Genomic DNA, 18,145 nt, shown 5'->3' on the forward strand with positions numbered 1-18,145 from the left:
TTTCACCTTGTTAGAAATTAGAGAAAACCTGCACTTTTATGTAAAAAGAACTGTGTTCTTACTTGTGGAAGTGCTTCATTCACATTTATCAGTGACTATGGAAATATTTGAATTGTGTCTGTTTAGGTACTAGAGTGATGAAATTATCAATGCAACACTTTTTAATATTAACACACAAGCATTTAAAGCAGTAAGAAACTGAAAGGGATTTAAAATTCTTCAGTAATTTTTTTTTACACTGGATTTCATTTGAATTTACTTTCAAGGCTTTTGCCTCCTAAGTAAAATGAAATCTCTTGTAACAAAAATGAGCTGTTAATAGAGTCAATTATTTTTGCTGTTTGTAGAGGGTGCATGTTATTACAAAGAATCTATTCCAAATAATAGTTATATTTTGGTTTCTTATGAGCAAGATCATGTTTTCTTGTATCAAATTCAGAAATGTCAAAACATGAAATTAACTATACTTTAATGACCGTTAAGCTGATAGCATAGAAAAAGGGTTTCATAGTTAAATTTAATCATGTTTCTGACTTCTTCAGGCAACACGTCCAGACATGATCAGAATTTTGTCAGCAGCCCTTCACGTAGTGCTGCGCAGGGATATGTCACTCAACCGAAGGCTCTACGCATGGCTTCTGGGTAGGTTTGTATTTCATGTCATTGTTCACTGAAAGTAGAGCGAGAATTGTATGTTCCTTAGCAGTGTTTGCGATATTGTGGAGAAAGATTCTTGGAAAAATGAAATACTTAATTTACTTCATAAGAAAGAAAGGCACTGTCTCTCTCCTTGGACACAGAAGATGAAGAATGTCATGCTGGAACTCTTCCCTGTTGTATAAATTATTGGTGCATTTTCCTATAGCAGCGGTTGTGGGCCACATTTGGGCTAGAGCCTGGTGTACTAGGCCCATGGAAATAGACACTGAAAGGCAACTTCTGTATGTCTAAAAACATAAAATGAAGAAAACAGAGAATAGGCATTATAGAGTTTAAATGGTAGTTGGAACACAACAGTATAGAAGATATGAAAAGAAAAGAATGCTGAAAAACATTGATATTATGGCTTGAGTGTGCAAACTCTAAACTTCATTAGATCTTTGCATAACTGAATTAACAGATCATCAATCACTTTTCAACACTTTTCTGGAATAAAAATCGAGCAATTGCATGGTATACACTTTTACCTCTACCAAATAGCATACTATCAATATAATACACAATTTAAATATTTATATGAAACCAGCATGTATTCAGAAGAGGGTAGCAGAGAATAATAGCTATTAGAAGGCCCTTAACTATTTAGGGAATATTTAGAAGACTAGAAATTCTAAAATTTTAGAAAACAATTACTCTTACTCAGCCTTGTTATTTTAAGGAAATGAAGCCTGTAGTCACATGAATCTGACCAGTTACTCTTTAAACTCACTCTGAGAGAAGACAAAATCATGGGAGTTCCTAAGTGTACCATAGGAACTGGAAACTGAATGGAGAGACATAAAGTGTTTCTCTACTTGAGGGGAAGATTGTTTAGCACTCTGCTGTTACCTTTTTGTTTGACTTCCCAGCTCACCAGCAAGCACATATGTGCTTCTCAGGCTACCAGAATCCTTCCCATCAGCTCTTGTATCTTTCCCAGCTGTTAGTTAAGACATCAGAGGCAGGTAGCCTGTGGGTGACTGGGAAGAAAGGATGTGAGTAGTAAAGGGTTCTGAGAGAGAATTGAAATGATGAAGGGAGGGATGAAGTCAGCAACAGTGTTTTGCATGAGGGGGTTGGTTTTGTTGCTGTAGAAGTTGCAGGGGTTTAGAAGATGAATATGAGAAAATCTTGGCTTGTTTAGTTACTAATTTCTCCAGACACTGACTTGTAAATTACTCATATTTTAAAGAAAGACAACGAAATGCAATGTCATGCTCCATACCTGCGTTTTCCAATTTAGGGGAAAAATAATTTCTATATTAAACACTGTACTAATAATTCATCTAAATTAGATGTGCCTTTTGATATCATTGCAAAAGATATTTTATGTGTTTAAAATATTGTGCTACGTATTTAGTTGTGGAACCTTCTTTTACAGCTATTTCATGAACAAAGAAAGATAATACACTTTCAGAAAACAGTTTTGCAGTGATTGTTCCTGATCCTGTGTTGTGAACAGCTACTGCCTCTGTTTGCTATATGTTTGGACAAACTTTCTGGCAATATGTTTTTTGTTTGTTTTCCATTTTGTTTTGTGCTGCTTTTCTATTATTATGATATTCTACTCCTAATATAAAACATTGAGAGAGGGGGGTCAGTTACATTGAAAGACTCTCTGAAGTCTGATGTTCTGTTTAACATAATTTAACTTCAGTGTTAGCTATTTCTTCCTGTTGTTTTATAGGTCAGAGTGACTATTAACATTCTCTAGGAATAAAAATCATATTACATCTCTTTAAATTAGGTTATCTTAACTATTGTCAACTGTGGTTGTTTTAACTTGCTGCTAAAGGGCATGCATCTTCTTAAGCTTTCCTTGTATTTTTGTCACTTTAGGACAAAACTGGAAAACGTTTCTGTGGAACAGGGTGAAATCCTGACCAACCTGATTGTTGGGCTTTTTTTTATTCCTTAAGCCTATTTTTTCTGTGGGAAAAGATACAAACTAACAATACAAAGGTCCATCTCCTTCATGTAATTTTGAATAACAAAATTGATTTTGTTTTTGTAATATGGCTGATATTCTCTCCAAGTGCCTTAGTCATGTCATTGTGTTTTGATGATCATCTCTTTATATTTAAAACACTGAATTTTGTGTTCTCATTAATATTAAAATATTTTTGTGCAACAGGTTTTTTCTTTTAAGATACTCTCTGTGGTTTGTATGGTGTTTGTGAGCATTTTTCTGTAGTACAAGATGTAATTTGGTTAATAATGTTGCATAAAACTAAAGTTTTTAATTTGTGTGCAAACTGCTTGCATGGAAATATCACTTAGTTTCTCATATTAAACTCTATAAAATCATCTTTCTCTTGCCAACATGACTTGGACTTCATCTTGGTAAGTTATCAGTGCTAGTGAGTTGATCTCTAGTTTAAAGAAATTGGCAATATATTTTGTTAAGGGGCAAATACTTATTTGCTTTGTCTTTTGTTTGCTTGAAGGTTTTGATAACAATGGTGCCCTTGTAGGACCCAGAAGCACAAGGCACAGCAATCCCGAGGAGCATGCCACTTACTATTTCAACACCTTCTCTAAGGAGATGTTAGTTCAGGTAGCTATACAATGTTTTATTGTGGCATACATCTTTATAAATAGATCCTGATAAAAGTTGCTGTCTCTTTATATTTTGACTTGTCATTGCACTGTGACCATGTAATCTGTCTTTTTGTGGTGTTCTGTCCTACTCTTCCAATACCTTCCCAGTGGAAAAATTAAGGCATAGAATAGTGTGTTTCTTTAGAATAACAGTGTGACCAGGAAAAATATTACATTTCTCTCTCTCCTTTTCCACAATGAATGAAGCATATGCGGAAGATATTTGGATTATAAGCCCAGCACACTGGAGCCTGTTCTTTTATAAAACGGAATTGGAGAATTCTTTTCTACTTCTGTTGATATGGAAACTCCTCTGTGTCATGGGAATCAGAAAAAGACTATTAGATGGTGCTGAGAAAGTCTAAATAAGAAGGGTCTTTCTGCCCTCCAGGCAAAGGGAACATCTTTTCCACTCTCTGTTGGCAGTCAGGAATAGCTGAGAAAATTGACAATTAAACTGTTTTACCCTTAAAGTCTTGCTAAGTGGGCTGAGGTTCACTGGCCCTAAGAACTGTCCTTCTTTTGTCACAATAGTTAAAGCATACAGTTGTCTTTCAAGATGCTGGTGAGTCTGATCTTGAAATCAGTAAGACATTTTGTCATTAAGGTCAGGATTTTTTTTGATAGTCAGAATTGCAGTGCTTTGTATAGGAATGAGAGTGGAGATTCCGACAGTAGTAGCTGACACATGAATATTTAGCTCATCCCAACTCTCAAAACTGATACCCAGCACAGAGCTAGCACTTCAGTTTTATCTGAAGCTGTTGTACAGATGAGGAAACCCCAGAATTCCAGTGCAGCAAGGACCTCTGTGGCACTCTCACCCATCTGCCTCCCGTGGCAGATGATTCAGAAGTTATCCAGGTGTGGAGGAGAGCCCTGAATGAGCTACAGTTTTGCCTACAGGCATTTGTTATTAGGTTATAGTCTTTTTTAATCTGTCCATCTTTCTGGTTTAGTCGGTGTCATTAAAGCTTTCCTGTCTGAAAAGACTGTGGACATTAGAACATGTGGCTTGCTCTACATAATACAAATTGCATATGCCTTCTAAAACCATTTTCTGTCTTTTGAAAGACTTCAAAAGCATTACTTCTTTCTACCTTCTTCCCTAACAGTCTCTTTGTGTTTTGGTTTTGCAGTCCATCTCCATATATTTCTGACCTTCTAGAGGCATATTCAAGTACAGAATATTTTTCTTTCTGGATACTGGCTGATAATACTTGGATTATAGCAGATAGCGGGGTTGAACCAGTTTTCATGCCTCTGTTCTTTCCTATCTCTCTCCTCTCTCTTCTCTGTTCTCCGTTTTTAGAAACTGTAAAAGAAACTAACTAGTTTAGAGAGAAAACTAAGCAAAATCTGTTCCTGTTTCATTGGGCTTTTTTTAATTCTCTGGCTCATTCCCTAAAATGCTTTGGTTTAGAAACTCAGTTTCCCCATTTGTTTTGAAGTTGTCATTGCTGTTCAGTCAAGAAAGTTTTCTGTCACCTTGGTGAGTATATTCTAGAAGGGCAGATTATTATTTATTAAGACCGTAATGTCTCCATGCCTTACCTTCTCAAATAATTTCTTCATTACCTCTCATGTCTTCTGTCTTATTCTGATGAATTATTGAGTTGGTATCTGTATATAATATTTTATCCTGATTTTAAATATATACAAGTTATCAAGTTCTGTTCAACAGAAATATTCTCATAGGCAAAGTTGAAAAAATACTTCAACATGGAGAGATTGAGCTGCAGTGAGATGAAATAGTGGTGTCCACTAATAATTTTCCCTTTATGTGCAACTTCTATTGCTTCTTTTTTTTCCCCAAGAAAATGTTTTCTGGTTTTATTTTTGTTTTCCTGACATGCTTTTTTTCTTTGTAGGCAATGGTTGGAATATTACAAATTAATGGGCAGGGAGAAGAAAGCACATTAATGCAAGACTTAAAGCCTTTTCGAATTCTTATCAGTTTGCTGGATAAACCTGAACTAGGTAATTTTCGTATTACTGCTAATCTTTAATTTGTTTTATGTAGTTTTGCTGTGAGAATATTTCTCTCTTGTTAATCAAATTGAAAAGCTATATTCTTAGTACTAACAGGTGAGGATTTCTTAGGTCTGCCAAGCTGTATGTATGTTTTGTGTTTAATGTATTCATTAAATTTACCTTTTACCAAATGCCATTTCTTCTACCTTCTACACAGGAAACAGTAAGTTAGTCATAGAGAGAACTGACTGCATGTTGGAAAAAATGCAGATTGGATCTTTTCCATTTCTTTCATCAAACAGTGGCTTTCACTATTTTAAAATCTCAGCTGTTGTTTTTGGGAATAATTTGTTCTTTCTTCTAACATACACACAGAGATGATAGATATTAAAAAAAAAAAGAAGTTTGTTGGTTTTTTTTTCAGAAGAATTTATCCAAAGGAAGCAAGTATTTTGTTTGTTATGTGGGTAGTTATTTTGGATTTGTTTCTGGTGTTTCTTTTTAATTTTCCTTTCCCCTATTTAAAGTATTTAAATGCCTTCTTTACCAAGTGAGTGCAGAGGACTGTGGGACAAAAGTATTTACAACATTTAAGTGTTGGATATCTTGCCTTTTTCCTTGGAATGTAATTTTGGAGGTGACTGAAAAAAATCAAGATTGGACCAGAAGGAATTTTATGGTTTCAGTGACCAAAGGTAGCTAATGATTTGGATAGCTTTCAGCTATGGACTGTTGGCAGTGCTATAATGCAACTGCGTGACTACTGGTATTTCTCCGTAGGCCCTGCCATACTAGAGGATGTGTTGATTGAAGTGTTTCGAACATTGTATACACAGTGCAAAGCAGAACTGGAGCTTCAGACAGAACCATCTTTCAACAAAGATCACGCACAGCTAAGCAGGTGAATAATGAGTAGAATGTATTTTCGTAGAATCACAGAATCAGCTGGGTTGGAAGGGACCTCTGAGATCATCGAGTCCAACCCTTGATTCACTACTGCTGTGGTTACTAGACCACGGCATTACGTACCGTATCCAGTCTCATCTTAAAAATCTCCAGGGATGGAGAATCCACCACTTCCCTTAGCAGCCCATTCCAATGCCCAATTTTGTATTAAATAATATATCTTTTTGTTGCTGAAATAATGACTGTGAAGCTTGTGGGACTGAGAGTCGTTTTCTTCATGATACAGGATCTATTGACATTAATTGCATCTTCTGTGTTTAGCACAAAGGTATGAAGGGCTATGGCTTTTATTATTTTTACTTTTTTTACTATTTAGTGTATGTTTTATCCTTTATCCATGACAACAATGCTTGTTTGATTAGTTGTGGTATTCTTTACATCTGTGTTCTTAAAAACAGTACAGAGTAGAGTAAAAATGAAGAATGCTGCAAGACAGCCAGAGTGGAATACAAAGTGTTTCAGGATTTGAGTTGAATATCTTAAAGGGTGGAGAGAAAAGGCAAGTTCAAAGCTGGGTGGGAGAAACAACTGTAGGAACAAAGTCATGGGAGAACAGATTTATTAAAAATGTAGTTAAAAGACAAATACTAAAGCAAGGATGGAGAAGAAACCTAGCAACTGTGAAAAGACATTGATATGACCAGCCTGCCAATATACTAAGCTCTAGAGCAGCAACCACTGTAGGAATGAGGGGAGGATAATTTGTCAGTGTTAACTGGCAGTGGGTAAACTCACGGTGATGTGTAGTTATATAACTTTGAAATGAAGTGTAAAAATATAAATGTTCCTTTTATTTTCTTTCAGCAAACTGAGAGAAAACAAGAAAACGGCGGAATTGATTAAAACTGCCAATCTTCTTTTCAATTCCTTTGAGCCTTATTATATGTGGGATTACATTGCTCGTTGGTTTGAAGAATGTTGTAGGTAGGTGATAATATTTAATCTCTGTATGTGTAAAGTTGCAGTTAACTTTTGTTAACGTTCTTCTTCATAGAAGTTAGTCTTATGAGATCATTTAGTCTGTAAGTCTTTTCTTCCCCCATCCCTTTATCTTTCATCTTTTGACCAATATCCAGAGTGTGGTTGTGGGTTTCAGGAACGTGAGTTCTCACAAACTCAGTGTCTGAGTAAAATCAAAAGTCAGAGTTAGCCCCTCTACTGAAGGGGACACTCCAGAGTGATCTCAAAGCTAGTTTTTGTTCTATCTGTCCGGGACGGGATTACTCCTTGGGGTTTCTGGCAAACCTGTCAACTTTACCAAGAGTGACTTGTGGAACATGTTGTCTTTTCCTCCACTCTTTTACGGAAGAAGAAGGATGGGAACCCTGTGCCTGACAAGGAGAGCTATGGGAGGGGACAGGGTAAATAAGGGATAACTGACTATATTAATGGAAGAGAAACAGATGAAGGGACCACAGTAGCGCAGGTATTATTGCCGTAGCAAGGGATAGATGATGTAGGGATTTCAAATGAAATCTGTAGAAAATGTTTTTTCATTGCTTACTAATATATTAAGATAGTTTGACACAAATTTGTCTTATGAGGCAACAGTATGCTGTACTAAGCAAAGAAAACCATGTCTTGGACTACATTATGAGGAACCTGGGCAGCAGGTGAAAGGAAGTTATTTTTCCTTTCACTTAGTGTTTCTGAGGTCACATGTGGAATATCATGTCCAGCTTTGGGCATTCCTGAGGAGGAGTGTTGAGAAAGTGAAGAGACTCTGGTAGAGAACTGCTAAGATGGTCAGTCACAGGACACTGCATGGAAAGTTGAGTTAGGTAAGCTTGGTTTAGCCTGGCAAAGAGGGAAATTGAATGGCAACCTATGACTTCCTGAAGGGCATTTGCAAGGTTGGTACAACCATACTTTTGGTAGTGGCTGATGGAAAACAAGGGACAGGAACAAAAATTGGCTGAAGGGTTAAGATTGGACTTTCAGAAATGCTTTGTTAAGAACATGGTGCAGCAGTGGAAGAGATGGAACAGTGGAAACCAGGAAGGCTGTGGAGCTTCTTACGAGATTTCCAGAACTCTGCTAGACAGATGTGGATGAATTTATCTAGGTTTTTTAGCAGTCCTGCTCAGTGTGAGAAGTTGAAGTAGATGAAATTCCTTCCAACATATCTGTGACTTGATTTTTGTATGTTGGATTGAATTGCTAAGGTAAACAAAGTCATCTACAGCCAGCTAGGAAGCAGGTGAGTATTTCTCTGCATATAAATAGTGTTACTGTAAACATGGATACCAAATTGCCTTATTAATAAATAAATGAAATCTGGATAATGTTTTTTGGGTTTTTTTTCTTTTTTCTACGTGAGCTGCTGTATTATGTAAGTCATTGTCTTCCATTCTCAATTTTCTGTAGCCTGAATTTTTTACAAATGAAGATTGTTTTACACTGAAAGGCTATTTGCTGCTTTTTCTGATAGAATGCCATGGGGCAAAATAAGCTACTTAACAGTAAAAAAAGAGGTTGCTTATCGGTTTATAAGCATCCCCGATGTATACAGCTTTGCATTAAGTTACATAAATATGCTCAATGTAAGGGGAAGGGAAGAATATTGTGAAAGCCTATTTGAATTTTGCAGGAGGACATTACATGCCAGACTTCAAACTGGGCCTGGAGGTGATAGCGAGCAATCTGAGTTACCTCTGACAAATTTCTGCTTGTTAGTGGATTTTTTGTTGGATATTGTTTCTTTGGTAAGAATTTGCTTTATTCATTGATAATATTGGGATTCTGTATATTTAGAGTCTACAGAAATACTATATATATACTTTATTACTTGTTTTTCCCTGAAAATATATTGCCATTAACTGGTGGACACCATTGAAAGAAATTTTTGGTTTACTATATGATTCTTGATAGACTGGTTGGACATAAGTGAAGTGGTTTTTATGATGCTTATACCTGAAAATTTTGGTCTGTCCTCATTTTCTCTTCTCTGTATTCATTACAAGTATAGTCTTTTGTAGCTTGATATGCTAGTTTAAATGTGCAGCTTTCTTTTAAGGATTTTTTAAATGTCACGATAAGATGTATCTTCTTGTTCTGTTGTCATTGCTTAATGTAACAAAGACTGTTGGAACTTTTTCTATAGCTGTCTTTCCTCAATTCTTTGCTTTCTCATTTTAAAGCCTACTAGAAGTATGAGAGTGCTGTGTCAGGTATGGCAATTAGCCTGTTTTTCCTTTAGTTTTTAATGACTTATCTTTCATTCTTAAACTTTTATCTTAAGGTTATTAAAATAATAGTAGCATTCTTTAGTCTTATTGTTATGTTCTGTAATGTATTTGTTATGTAATGAACAATATGCAATAGTTTGAAAAAGAGCTAAATATATTACTATTTGTTTGCTACCCAACTTTAACGTTAATTTTCTAAATATTTTTAGTAAAACATGCATTTCTTATTCTTGGATATTAAGACATTAATTTTCCTTTTTCCATGGTCCATATGTTTAGAATACAGTTAAGCAAATGGTAGGTACCTCAGGGTGGAATTTGGTGTTACAATTTAAGAGTTTTTTACTCCTCCTTTGTTAGGAGACTTACATTGAAATACAGACAGAACACTTGCCTCAGCTGTTGCTCAGGATGATTTCTGCGTTGACAAGCCACCTTAATACTCTGCATTTGTCTGAGCTTACTGATTCTCTGAGACTCTGCTCGAAGATCCTTAGTAAGGTTCAGCCTCCGTTGCTATCTGCTGGTACAGATGGTATCCTGCAGCTTCCTAGTGGACACAGCAGCTCCATCAAAGAATGGGAAAATAAAAAGGTAACCAATTAAGTTTTGCAGCATTTGGGAAAAATACTTCTTGTGTGGAAAAGAAAAGCAGACTTTCTAAAAGTCAGTGCTGAACCATCTACAACTTTTAATTAGATTTTAGTTTAATATACAACAGTACATGAGAAACTTAGATCATCAAAAGAAATTATAATTGTGATACTATATCTTGATTCTTAAGGAATTTTATCCAGATTTGATATTGAACATGTATAAATCGCTTTAGAATCAGGGCCTAAGAATGAATTAATCAGCTAAAGTTTCTAATGCACTTCACAAGTCTGATCAAGTAGAATAACTGGACTCAAAAGAATTTACCATTTCGGTTACATATTAGACATACTTAAATTCTCTTTTTACCCAATTTTTGTGCATTGGATTAATACCCAGCACTTATTTTACTGCCACTTTTAAGTTCTTAGAATATTTAATAAAGAAATAAAAGAAACAAACTAGCCAGCAACTCTTTCACTTTTAACATAGTTTAGTTTGGTCTACACAGAGCTACCATGGCTCTGTGAGATATGTTAAATGACATGCCCTGAAATCCTTGTTTTCCAGCTGAAGAGAGTAAGGAAACATCATAGAACAAATTAAGTTGGAAGTGACAGTTGCAGAGCACGGCTCAAAGCAGGGCTAATTTCAAAGTTAGATTTTACTTAAAGCTAGGCCATGTCACTCAGGGTCATATCCATCTTAGTTTTGAATATCTCCAAGGATGAAGTGACCACAACTTCTCTGTACAGCTTGTTTGTTTGCACTGTGTTATTTAGTCAGAATTTCCATTGTTGCAGCTCATGTTGATTGCCTCTTGTTCTTTCAGTGTGAATTTCTGAGCACACCTCCATCTTTTCAACTACTTAATGGGAACTCTCAGACAGCAATAAAGACACTTTCACTCCCTCCATAACTTTTAGTGTTCTTTCAAACTGAGTAAATCCAACTCTCTGAGCTTTCCTTCTACATCAGGAGCCCCTGTGGTGGTCTTCTAGGGGATGTACTCAATACATCAGTGTTTGTTTTGTTCTACTGAGTGCAAACTTGGATACAGTATTCTGGTTGTGGTCTTAAACTTGCTGCATAGAAGGGACTGATCACTTCCCTTGACTTGCTGACTGTACTTTTGCTAGTACAGTCCTTTATGTGGTTGGCCTTCTTCACCAAAAGGGTCTACTGCTTGCTCATGTTCACCTTGTCCCTTAGGACTCCATCATCCTTTATTGAGGATCCTGCCCTTATTCTTTCTAGCTAGTTGATACTTGCCTAGTTTTGTTCTTTTTTTGGGGGAGTGGTGGTGGATTTTTTCGGTTGGTTGGGTTTGGTTTTATTTTTAGTAAACCTTGTTTTGATTGAATGAAGTTGCCCTTTGAACCTTCAATGACCTTTTGCTTTCAATTACAACTGACTCATGTGGCCATGGTTTCTGTTAAAAGATATAGAGTGAATTCAATTGATATGTTTCTAATTGATTTTACATTGTATTTAATAAAACAGGGTCACCATTTATGTCTTTCCAAGCTTTTTAGTATATGCACTTTTTTATATATACGCTGTTTTCTGTGATACTGGCTCAAACAAATTTTCATTCTTACTCCACCTCTGGTAAAGCAAGACATAATTTCCCATATATAATGATGTCTCTGTTTTTATTTATTAATAGAAAAAGTTATTAGTATTTTTACATCATGCTCAAATTCCATATTTAAGATGTCTAGGGATTAGGGTATCAGACAGCAAAACAACTTCTGGGCCTGTTAGATCTCAGTCAACATTTGCCATCTCCAGTAAGATGTCAGGTTCAGAAGTATGAGAGGACCTGCATTTACTCCCATCGATTCCTGCATTTCTGTTTTAGTTGTTTCCACGTGTTCTCACCAGGAAGCAGAGACTGTGCTACCAGTTACCAAGAAAACTACAGAGGTCAGAACAGTCCAGAATGTCACTGTGGGTTCTTTTTGAGAAATCATTCACCAGATTTGTACATATTGTGAATTGATGGGGAATTAAGGCACACAATGAGTCACAAAGAAATGTTGATTCTGGAACAACCCTTCTTTCTCATTTCTAAGGAGATGATTTATATCCTTTCTAGTTGCAAATGGTTAGTAGTTTTTAAATTAGAAGTTTGTCTTCTTTCATAATTATAACTCTGTATTTGAACAAAATACCCATCTTCCACATCTGGGGATTGGTATACAAAAAGAAAGATGCTGGTTAGTTAAAGTTGTGCCATATATATAGCTATAAATTAAGATTCCATACACAATTAATAGAAGTCAGAGAACATACATTTTACTGATAAGTTGAGCTGGCTTTATTACTATACATATGGAAATGGGAAAAATGTTTTTAGTTTATGAAAGCTTTTATTCTTGTATTACAGCTCCACCGTTCACTTTCTAGGGTGTTTTGGCAACTTGTAGTTGTTCTGTTAAATTATGCTGATTGTGCCTTCCAAATGAGACAAAACTTTGATAGTTGTGGTTCTTCTACCATTAATGTATTTAGACAGTCATTAGGTAAAAATAATTGAATATTTAATGTGATTATTTACCTGTACAGTGTGAACTTCAAAAGGATGATCAGAGAAGCGTATACTTTTTCACAGTCTCTCACATCTTCCCATTCTTCTTGGCTGACATCTTTTTTGTCTCCTTTGCCTGCAAGCACTTGTTAATCCTTTATGACTGCAGCATTAGCAGATTAACAAATAAATATCTTGTCTTTTTGTAAACATGCTAAAATCTAAAGTATTAATATAATCTTGTTAGCTAAAATGACTATGTGCAACATAGTTCAGTGTCCTGTTTTCTGCTGAAGTGAGGGTTTGATGTATGAATCTTTTGGTTTATGATACTGTATAAATTAATAATACCTTGTGCCTACACATATCAGCATTCTTTCATAATAAAGTAGACATCATTATGGTATGAAGAAAAGGTTAAAAGCAATAATATTTAAAACATTTTGCTTGATAAGCATTTTTTTTATTGTTAGCTTGGTCTGGCAGGCTTACTGAAGCACCAAACATCATTTTGCATAAAATATATTTATATTAATAGATTTAATACTGTGGAATAAACTTTTTGCTTTCAGATGCAGATGCAAATAAATATTTACTCACTAAGACTGAAATAACCCATTTCAAACAGTCATTAAACTTTTATTTCACTCAGGTGCCATCAGTTTCGCTTGAAAATCCTAATGATGTGTTTGAAGATGGTGAAAATCCTCCAAGCAGTCGATCATCGGAAAGTGGGTTCACTGAGTTTGTACAGTACCAGGGAGATACAACTGATGACATTGACAGAGCACTGAATGAAGGTCACGGTGCACCTGGCATTCCTATTATTGGTAGCACATCCTCAGAGACTGAGACAGCATCAACTGTGGGATCTGAGGAGACCATTGTACAGCCTCCTTCCATAATGACACAGGGGGCAGCAACTCGCAGTGGTAAAACGATCCAAAAGACTGCAATGCAGTGCTGTTTGGAGTATGTCCAACAGTTTTTAACCAGATTTATCAACCTGTATATCATTCAGAGTAATTCCTTGTCTCAGCCCTTAGGGGCAGAGCTTCCGGTGGACCTCACTACAGTGCAAGGACAGAGCACAAAACGGGACAGAGAATCACAAGATGATGCTAAGGTAAAGAAAACAAACAAGAAAACACCACCAAAAGAATACCTTCCTGCCTTTATTGCTGCTTGTCAACTGTATCTTGAATGTTCAAGCTTTCCAGTTTACATTGCTGAAGGAAACCGTACTTCAGAATTACATCCTGGGAAGCCTGAAGTTGGTAAGCTGCACTCTTATTTGTCTTAAGATATTAATTTTTATTCACCCTCCCCCCCCCAAAAAAAATTTAGAGTAATAATATTCATGCTTTGTGTGTTGCTGTTTGCTGCTGTTCTCAGAAATGCAAGTTTTCTTCTGTAGCAATTGGTTTGCTTTTTGGAAACTAAATTATTTTCTCATAGATTTTTAAGAATATTGCTGGCATGGGATTTGATATCAATCAGTATTGGGGTGACAAATATAAATTATGCAAACTGAAGCCTGAGAGTAGAATCGGGATTGTCAGATGTTCTTCTTTACTGTATGGATCCACGATGTTTTCTTTGTAATATTTTGTAATGGCCACAGCTCACATCAAGTACATTTTTAGTTTCATTTTAGCAATTTTAGATTGATGTGCACACTGATCACTTTGGCAATACATGGAAATTGTAAGCTGCTGTCTAATAAGAATCATAGCAGATAAGAAATGCATTAAGTCTACTTTGCTCTCATTAAAGGAACAGTTCTTGCAAAAAGTTCTTCAAGCTACAGTTGCATTAGTAAGCAAAATAAAAATGGTGAGATTTGTGAAGTACGGATGTGTTCACAGATAGGTGAAACCATTCAGATACAGATAAAGATGTAATTTAAACATTGACAGTTAGGGGTTACTGTAAAATGGGATGTTCTAGATGGACAGTCTAGTTTTAGTTTGTAGTCTTCAATTTACAGTTTCACTTTTTTGTTCTACTTTTGGTCTGCAGTTTAAGAGTTGCTCCTTAAAATGGTGTCATGGTGGATATGCTTGGAGAATGCAAGAAATAGTTACAATAATTTTGGCTACTGTCAGAGTCATCTTCTGTGATTTTATTTTTTTTTGAGGAAACTTCATGGTTGCAGCTTTTTGTTTCCTATACACAGTTTTCAAGATCTATTCAAGGCTAAGGGGTGGGCAGTGTTTGGAGATGAGTAGTTTTTTGGCTTTTGGAAACAAGCATGTTAATTTGACTGCTGCTTCTATTTCTGTGGTCTTTAAGATGTGTTGTGTATATCTCTTCATTACACAGCCAGGAGCAGAGCACATATTTGACTTCATAACATCCAGACATATCAAGTATTTGTCGGTTGAAGGCAACTTGGTTGTAACTGTTTATTAATTAAGGGTATTACAATGCTAAAGATCTGCTACCTTTTGTAAGAGATCTGTCTCAGGATATGAGATGTGAATTTTTATTTATTTATTTTTCCCAAAAACTAGCAGCCTACAAATGAGTGTTGTGTCTAAAGGCTAAAAATATTTTAAAAGTCAGCTGTTTGCTTCTGACCTGTTTATGCATGTAGCACTTTTGATTATTGCTGCCTTGCCCACTGCAGAGCAGAAAGCCTCTAGAGCTTGAGTTGTATGTGCCTCATATGAAGGCAATAATTCTTTTTACTTTTTGTTAAATGTCTTGGATTTGTGTTTCTTGCTCATCATCTGAACCTTCCCATTTGTGATGTCCTATTTACAGTCTATTAAACGGTGTAAGTTTGGGGAATAAGCATAAATTGTAGGTGGGTAAAATCAGTGGGAAGAATTGTGTTTCAGATATAAACATTTGTTGCACAGAATGGCAGGGCATATGGGAATACTGAGGGGAATGGGGCTGTGGAGCTGTCCCGGAGTGCTACTTCCTGTAACACAGAATTCCAGTGGAACAGAGAATGGAAGAAGATAGTTACTGTAATTCTCACACCACCCTATCTATTGATATGGTTTTTGTACTGCAGAAGAGGTTGTTTTTATTGAAGAGTTCCTAAATTTGGAGCATGTTTTTGATCGGTTCCATTAGTGATGTGACCCAATTGCTCTTAGTCACCCTGGAGAGTCATCAGTCTGTTTATTTGAAGGAGCCAAAATAATCTGATATTGATACATAATTGTGCTTAGATTTTGCTGTATGCCTAATTTCTCAGCTATCTTTAATTGAAGATATTAAAAAGGGAACTAAGTGAAACTGAGAACAGTGGTTATATCTGTAAACTCTAGAACACTGTATGGAATTGTTAGGAGTATTTAGGCTCCAGTTTATATTTCAAAATTAACTACTGTGGATATAAATTAGAAGTTGCATTGTTCTTCACTTGATTCTAAATAGATGCTGTATTTTTTCCTGTTAAATAACACTTCTTCACTTGTGTCTGATTCTAGCAGCATTTGCCTTTTTAGGAACACAGTCAACACAGTCTTTTCGAAGTTTTAAGAGAAGTTACTTTGGTATCTCTAAAATAAAAGGGTGCAATATTCACTTGGGGAGTTGACTGCGCACTTCAGAGAAAGGTGCTTTCACTATCAAGCCAGAGTATGACATTAAGTGAGAGGACAGTAAGAAGAGGAAAACAACCACTTACAGTGAAAACAGAATATGGTCTTGTAGGATCAAGTTTCTACACACAAAACAGCAATTTTCACAGAAACTTTTAAAGTGTTGTCAGGAAAATCTCTTTTTTTTTGTCAGTTTAAACTTAGTTTATATATGTAAATAATTCTATCTAAATGTATATTATAATATATAAGATAATATATAATAATGTCCTAGGTATTTTTATATATCTATAGAATATACCACAGAATTGTTTCAGACTAAGAACTACAGTATTAAGGTCTGATTGCTGGTCAAGGCTTTTGAGAAGGAGGAAAGTTAATGTAAGGATGTACAAACTACTAAAAGTTCAGTTTTGCCTAAAGCATGAAATCATCTGGATGCATTTCTGTAGAATTTATTTTTCTCTTGCTTTTCAAAATTTTCTATTAATTTTTGGTTACTAAATGTTTGAAGTGATACAGTATTGCATTCTTAATTGTATTATCTTATAGATACATCAGGAATTTTTTCTCATGCATACGTTTTCCTAATCCCATACAATGGAGAGATTAAAATATGAAAGACAAAAGACAATTGTGCATATAGTTATGGGATATAAGAGGGAAAATCCATAATATTTAAAATTGTTAAATGAATATGTAATCTGTGATTTTTATTTCAGACTGTGAACAAGTACATCCTCCACTGTGGCTACAGACTTTAATGCATGCTTGCAAGCAAGCAAGTGATTTCAGTGTTCAAGGTGTTACTATTTCCCTTGTGATGGACTTGGTTGGATTGACTCAATCTGTTGCTCTTGTCACTGGAGAAAATCTGAACAGTGTGGAAACTGCTCAGCCTCTTAGTCCTAACCAGGGGAGAGTGGCTGTTGTCATCAGACCTCCTCTTACTCAAGGCAATCTGAGATATATGGCTGAAAAGACAGATTTCTTCAAGGTAAGATGCAGTATCTCATTGCTGTTTTCTTTATACTTCTTTATCTTTCTGGCAAAGATAAGTCTTGGCCCCCTTACCATCCTTGGTGTGGTAAACCAAATTTTCTTGCTGAATATTTTGATATCAGTTGTAACCTGTGTTAAAATCTAAATGAAAATACACAGTAAGTTTTCCTGCTGCGATTCTCTTACTGACCAAGAGTAAAAATCCGTGTTTAAATGCATATTTTAAACGTATAAACAAAACCTGATTGAATAGCAGCGTTTATCAGCAAAGGTAAAAACCAAGATGTGCATAATGTAGGACTGCTAAACAGCAATCTTTGCATTTGTGTAATTTATGTAAGAGATCATTTACAGAAGATAATCAGCAGCAGAGTATATTATGTAGTTAACTATATTTCAATGAAAATTTATTTCTAGAGATACATAAGAGTTCTGACTCTTAACAGGAAATTTTTGTGTAGCAAGTAATTGCATTGTTTAAAACAGTTTCTTCTGTTCATACAAAAGGAACCATTTTACAGATTGCCTCTTGGTCACAGAGTGTCCTCAAATGTAGTTTCCTGTCATTGCATAGAGATCAATGTAGTCTAGAGTAAAACAAGACATGATAGTCATTCACTTGTGTCTCTTGCAACTTTTCATGTACAAAGCATATAGCTTTAACTCTTTGGGACCAGTTGGGTGATGGAACTCCTCAGCATCATCAGAAGAGTGTGGAGCTCTTCTACCAGCTGCACAACCTCGTTCCATCTTCTAGCATTTGTGAAGATGTTATTAGTCAGCAGCTGACTCACAGAGACAAGGCAAGTTGTTCATATATTTACTAAAAAACCAGTTAAGTATATAACTACAAAAATATATGTAGAAAAAGGACTTGTCCCTTGAGAGGGGGGTATAAATAACTTCAAAATTGAAAAAATGTTGCCTTGCATATTTTCAAATGTTATTTTAGCTCTGTGATGAGCCTCTAGTTTCATGCTAGACAAAGGAAATTTTTCAGCATTCAGCAATAGACTTATGTAGGA

General features: G+C 35.6%; 1 protein-coding gene across 9 annotated transcripts in view; it reads left to right on the forward strand.

Moving 5' to 3' along the window:
* DOP1A (DOP1 leucine zipper like protein A) overlaps positions 1 to 18,145 on the forward strand; it is a 61,312-nt gene that overhangs the window by 17,539 nt on the left and 25,628 nt on the right. For 5 of the 9 annotated variants that reach the window (XM_027644753.1, XM_027644754.1, XM_027644755.1 and 2 more), the window contains 11 exons: positions 543 to 642; positions 3,147 to 3,256; positions 5,172 to 5,280; positions 6,055 to 6,175; positions 7,045 to 7,164; positions 8,831 to 8,945; positions 9,381 to 9,410; positions 9,789 to 10,022; positions 13,208 to 13,832; positions 16,841 to 17,115; positions 17,771 to 17,923. In XM_027644753.1, coding sequence (XP_027500554.1) covers positions 543 to 642; positions 3,147 to 3,256; positions 5,172 to 5,280; positions 6,055 to 6,175; positions 7,045 to 7,164; positions 8,831 to 8,945; positions 9,381 to 9,410; positions 9,789 to 10,022; positions 13,208 to 13,832; positions 16,841 to 17,115; positions 17,771 to 17,923 — 1,992 coding nt within the window. Of the gene's footprint in view, positions 1 to 542; positions 643 to 2,757; positions 3,043 to 3,146; positions 3,257 to 5,171; positions 5,281 to 6,054; positions 6,176 to 7,044; positions 7,165 to 8,830; positions 8,946 to 9,380; positions 9,411 to 9,788; positions 10,023 to 13,207; positions 13,833 to 16,840; positions 17,116 to 17,770; positions 17,924 to 18,145 lie in introns of those variants that run through there. The other 4 variants (XM_027644757.1, XM_027644760.1, XM_027644762.1 and 1 more) reach the window with 3 other exon arrangements.

Source organism: Corapipo altera, unplaced genomic scaffold (genome assembly GCF_003945725.1).
Source record: "Corapipo altera isolate COAL_440 unplaced genomic scaffold, ASM394572v1 2, whole genome shotgun sequence".
NCBI lineage: Eukaryota > Metazoa > Chordata > Aves > Passeriformes > Pipridae > Corapipo > Corapipo altera.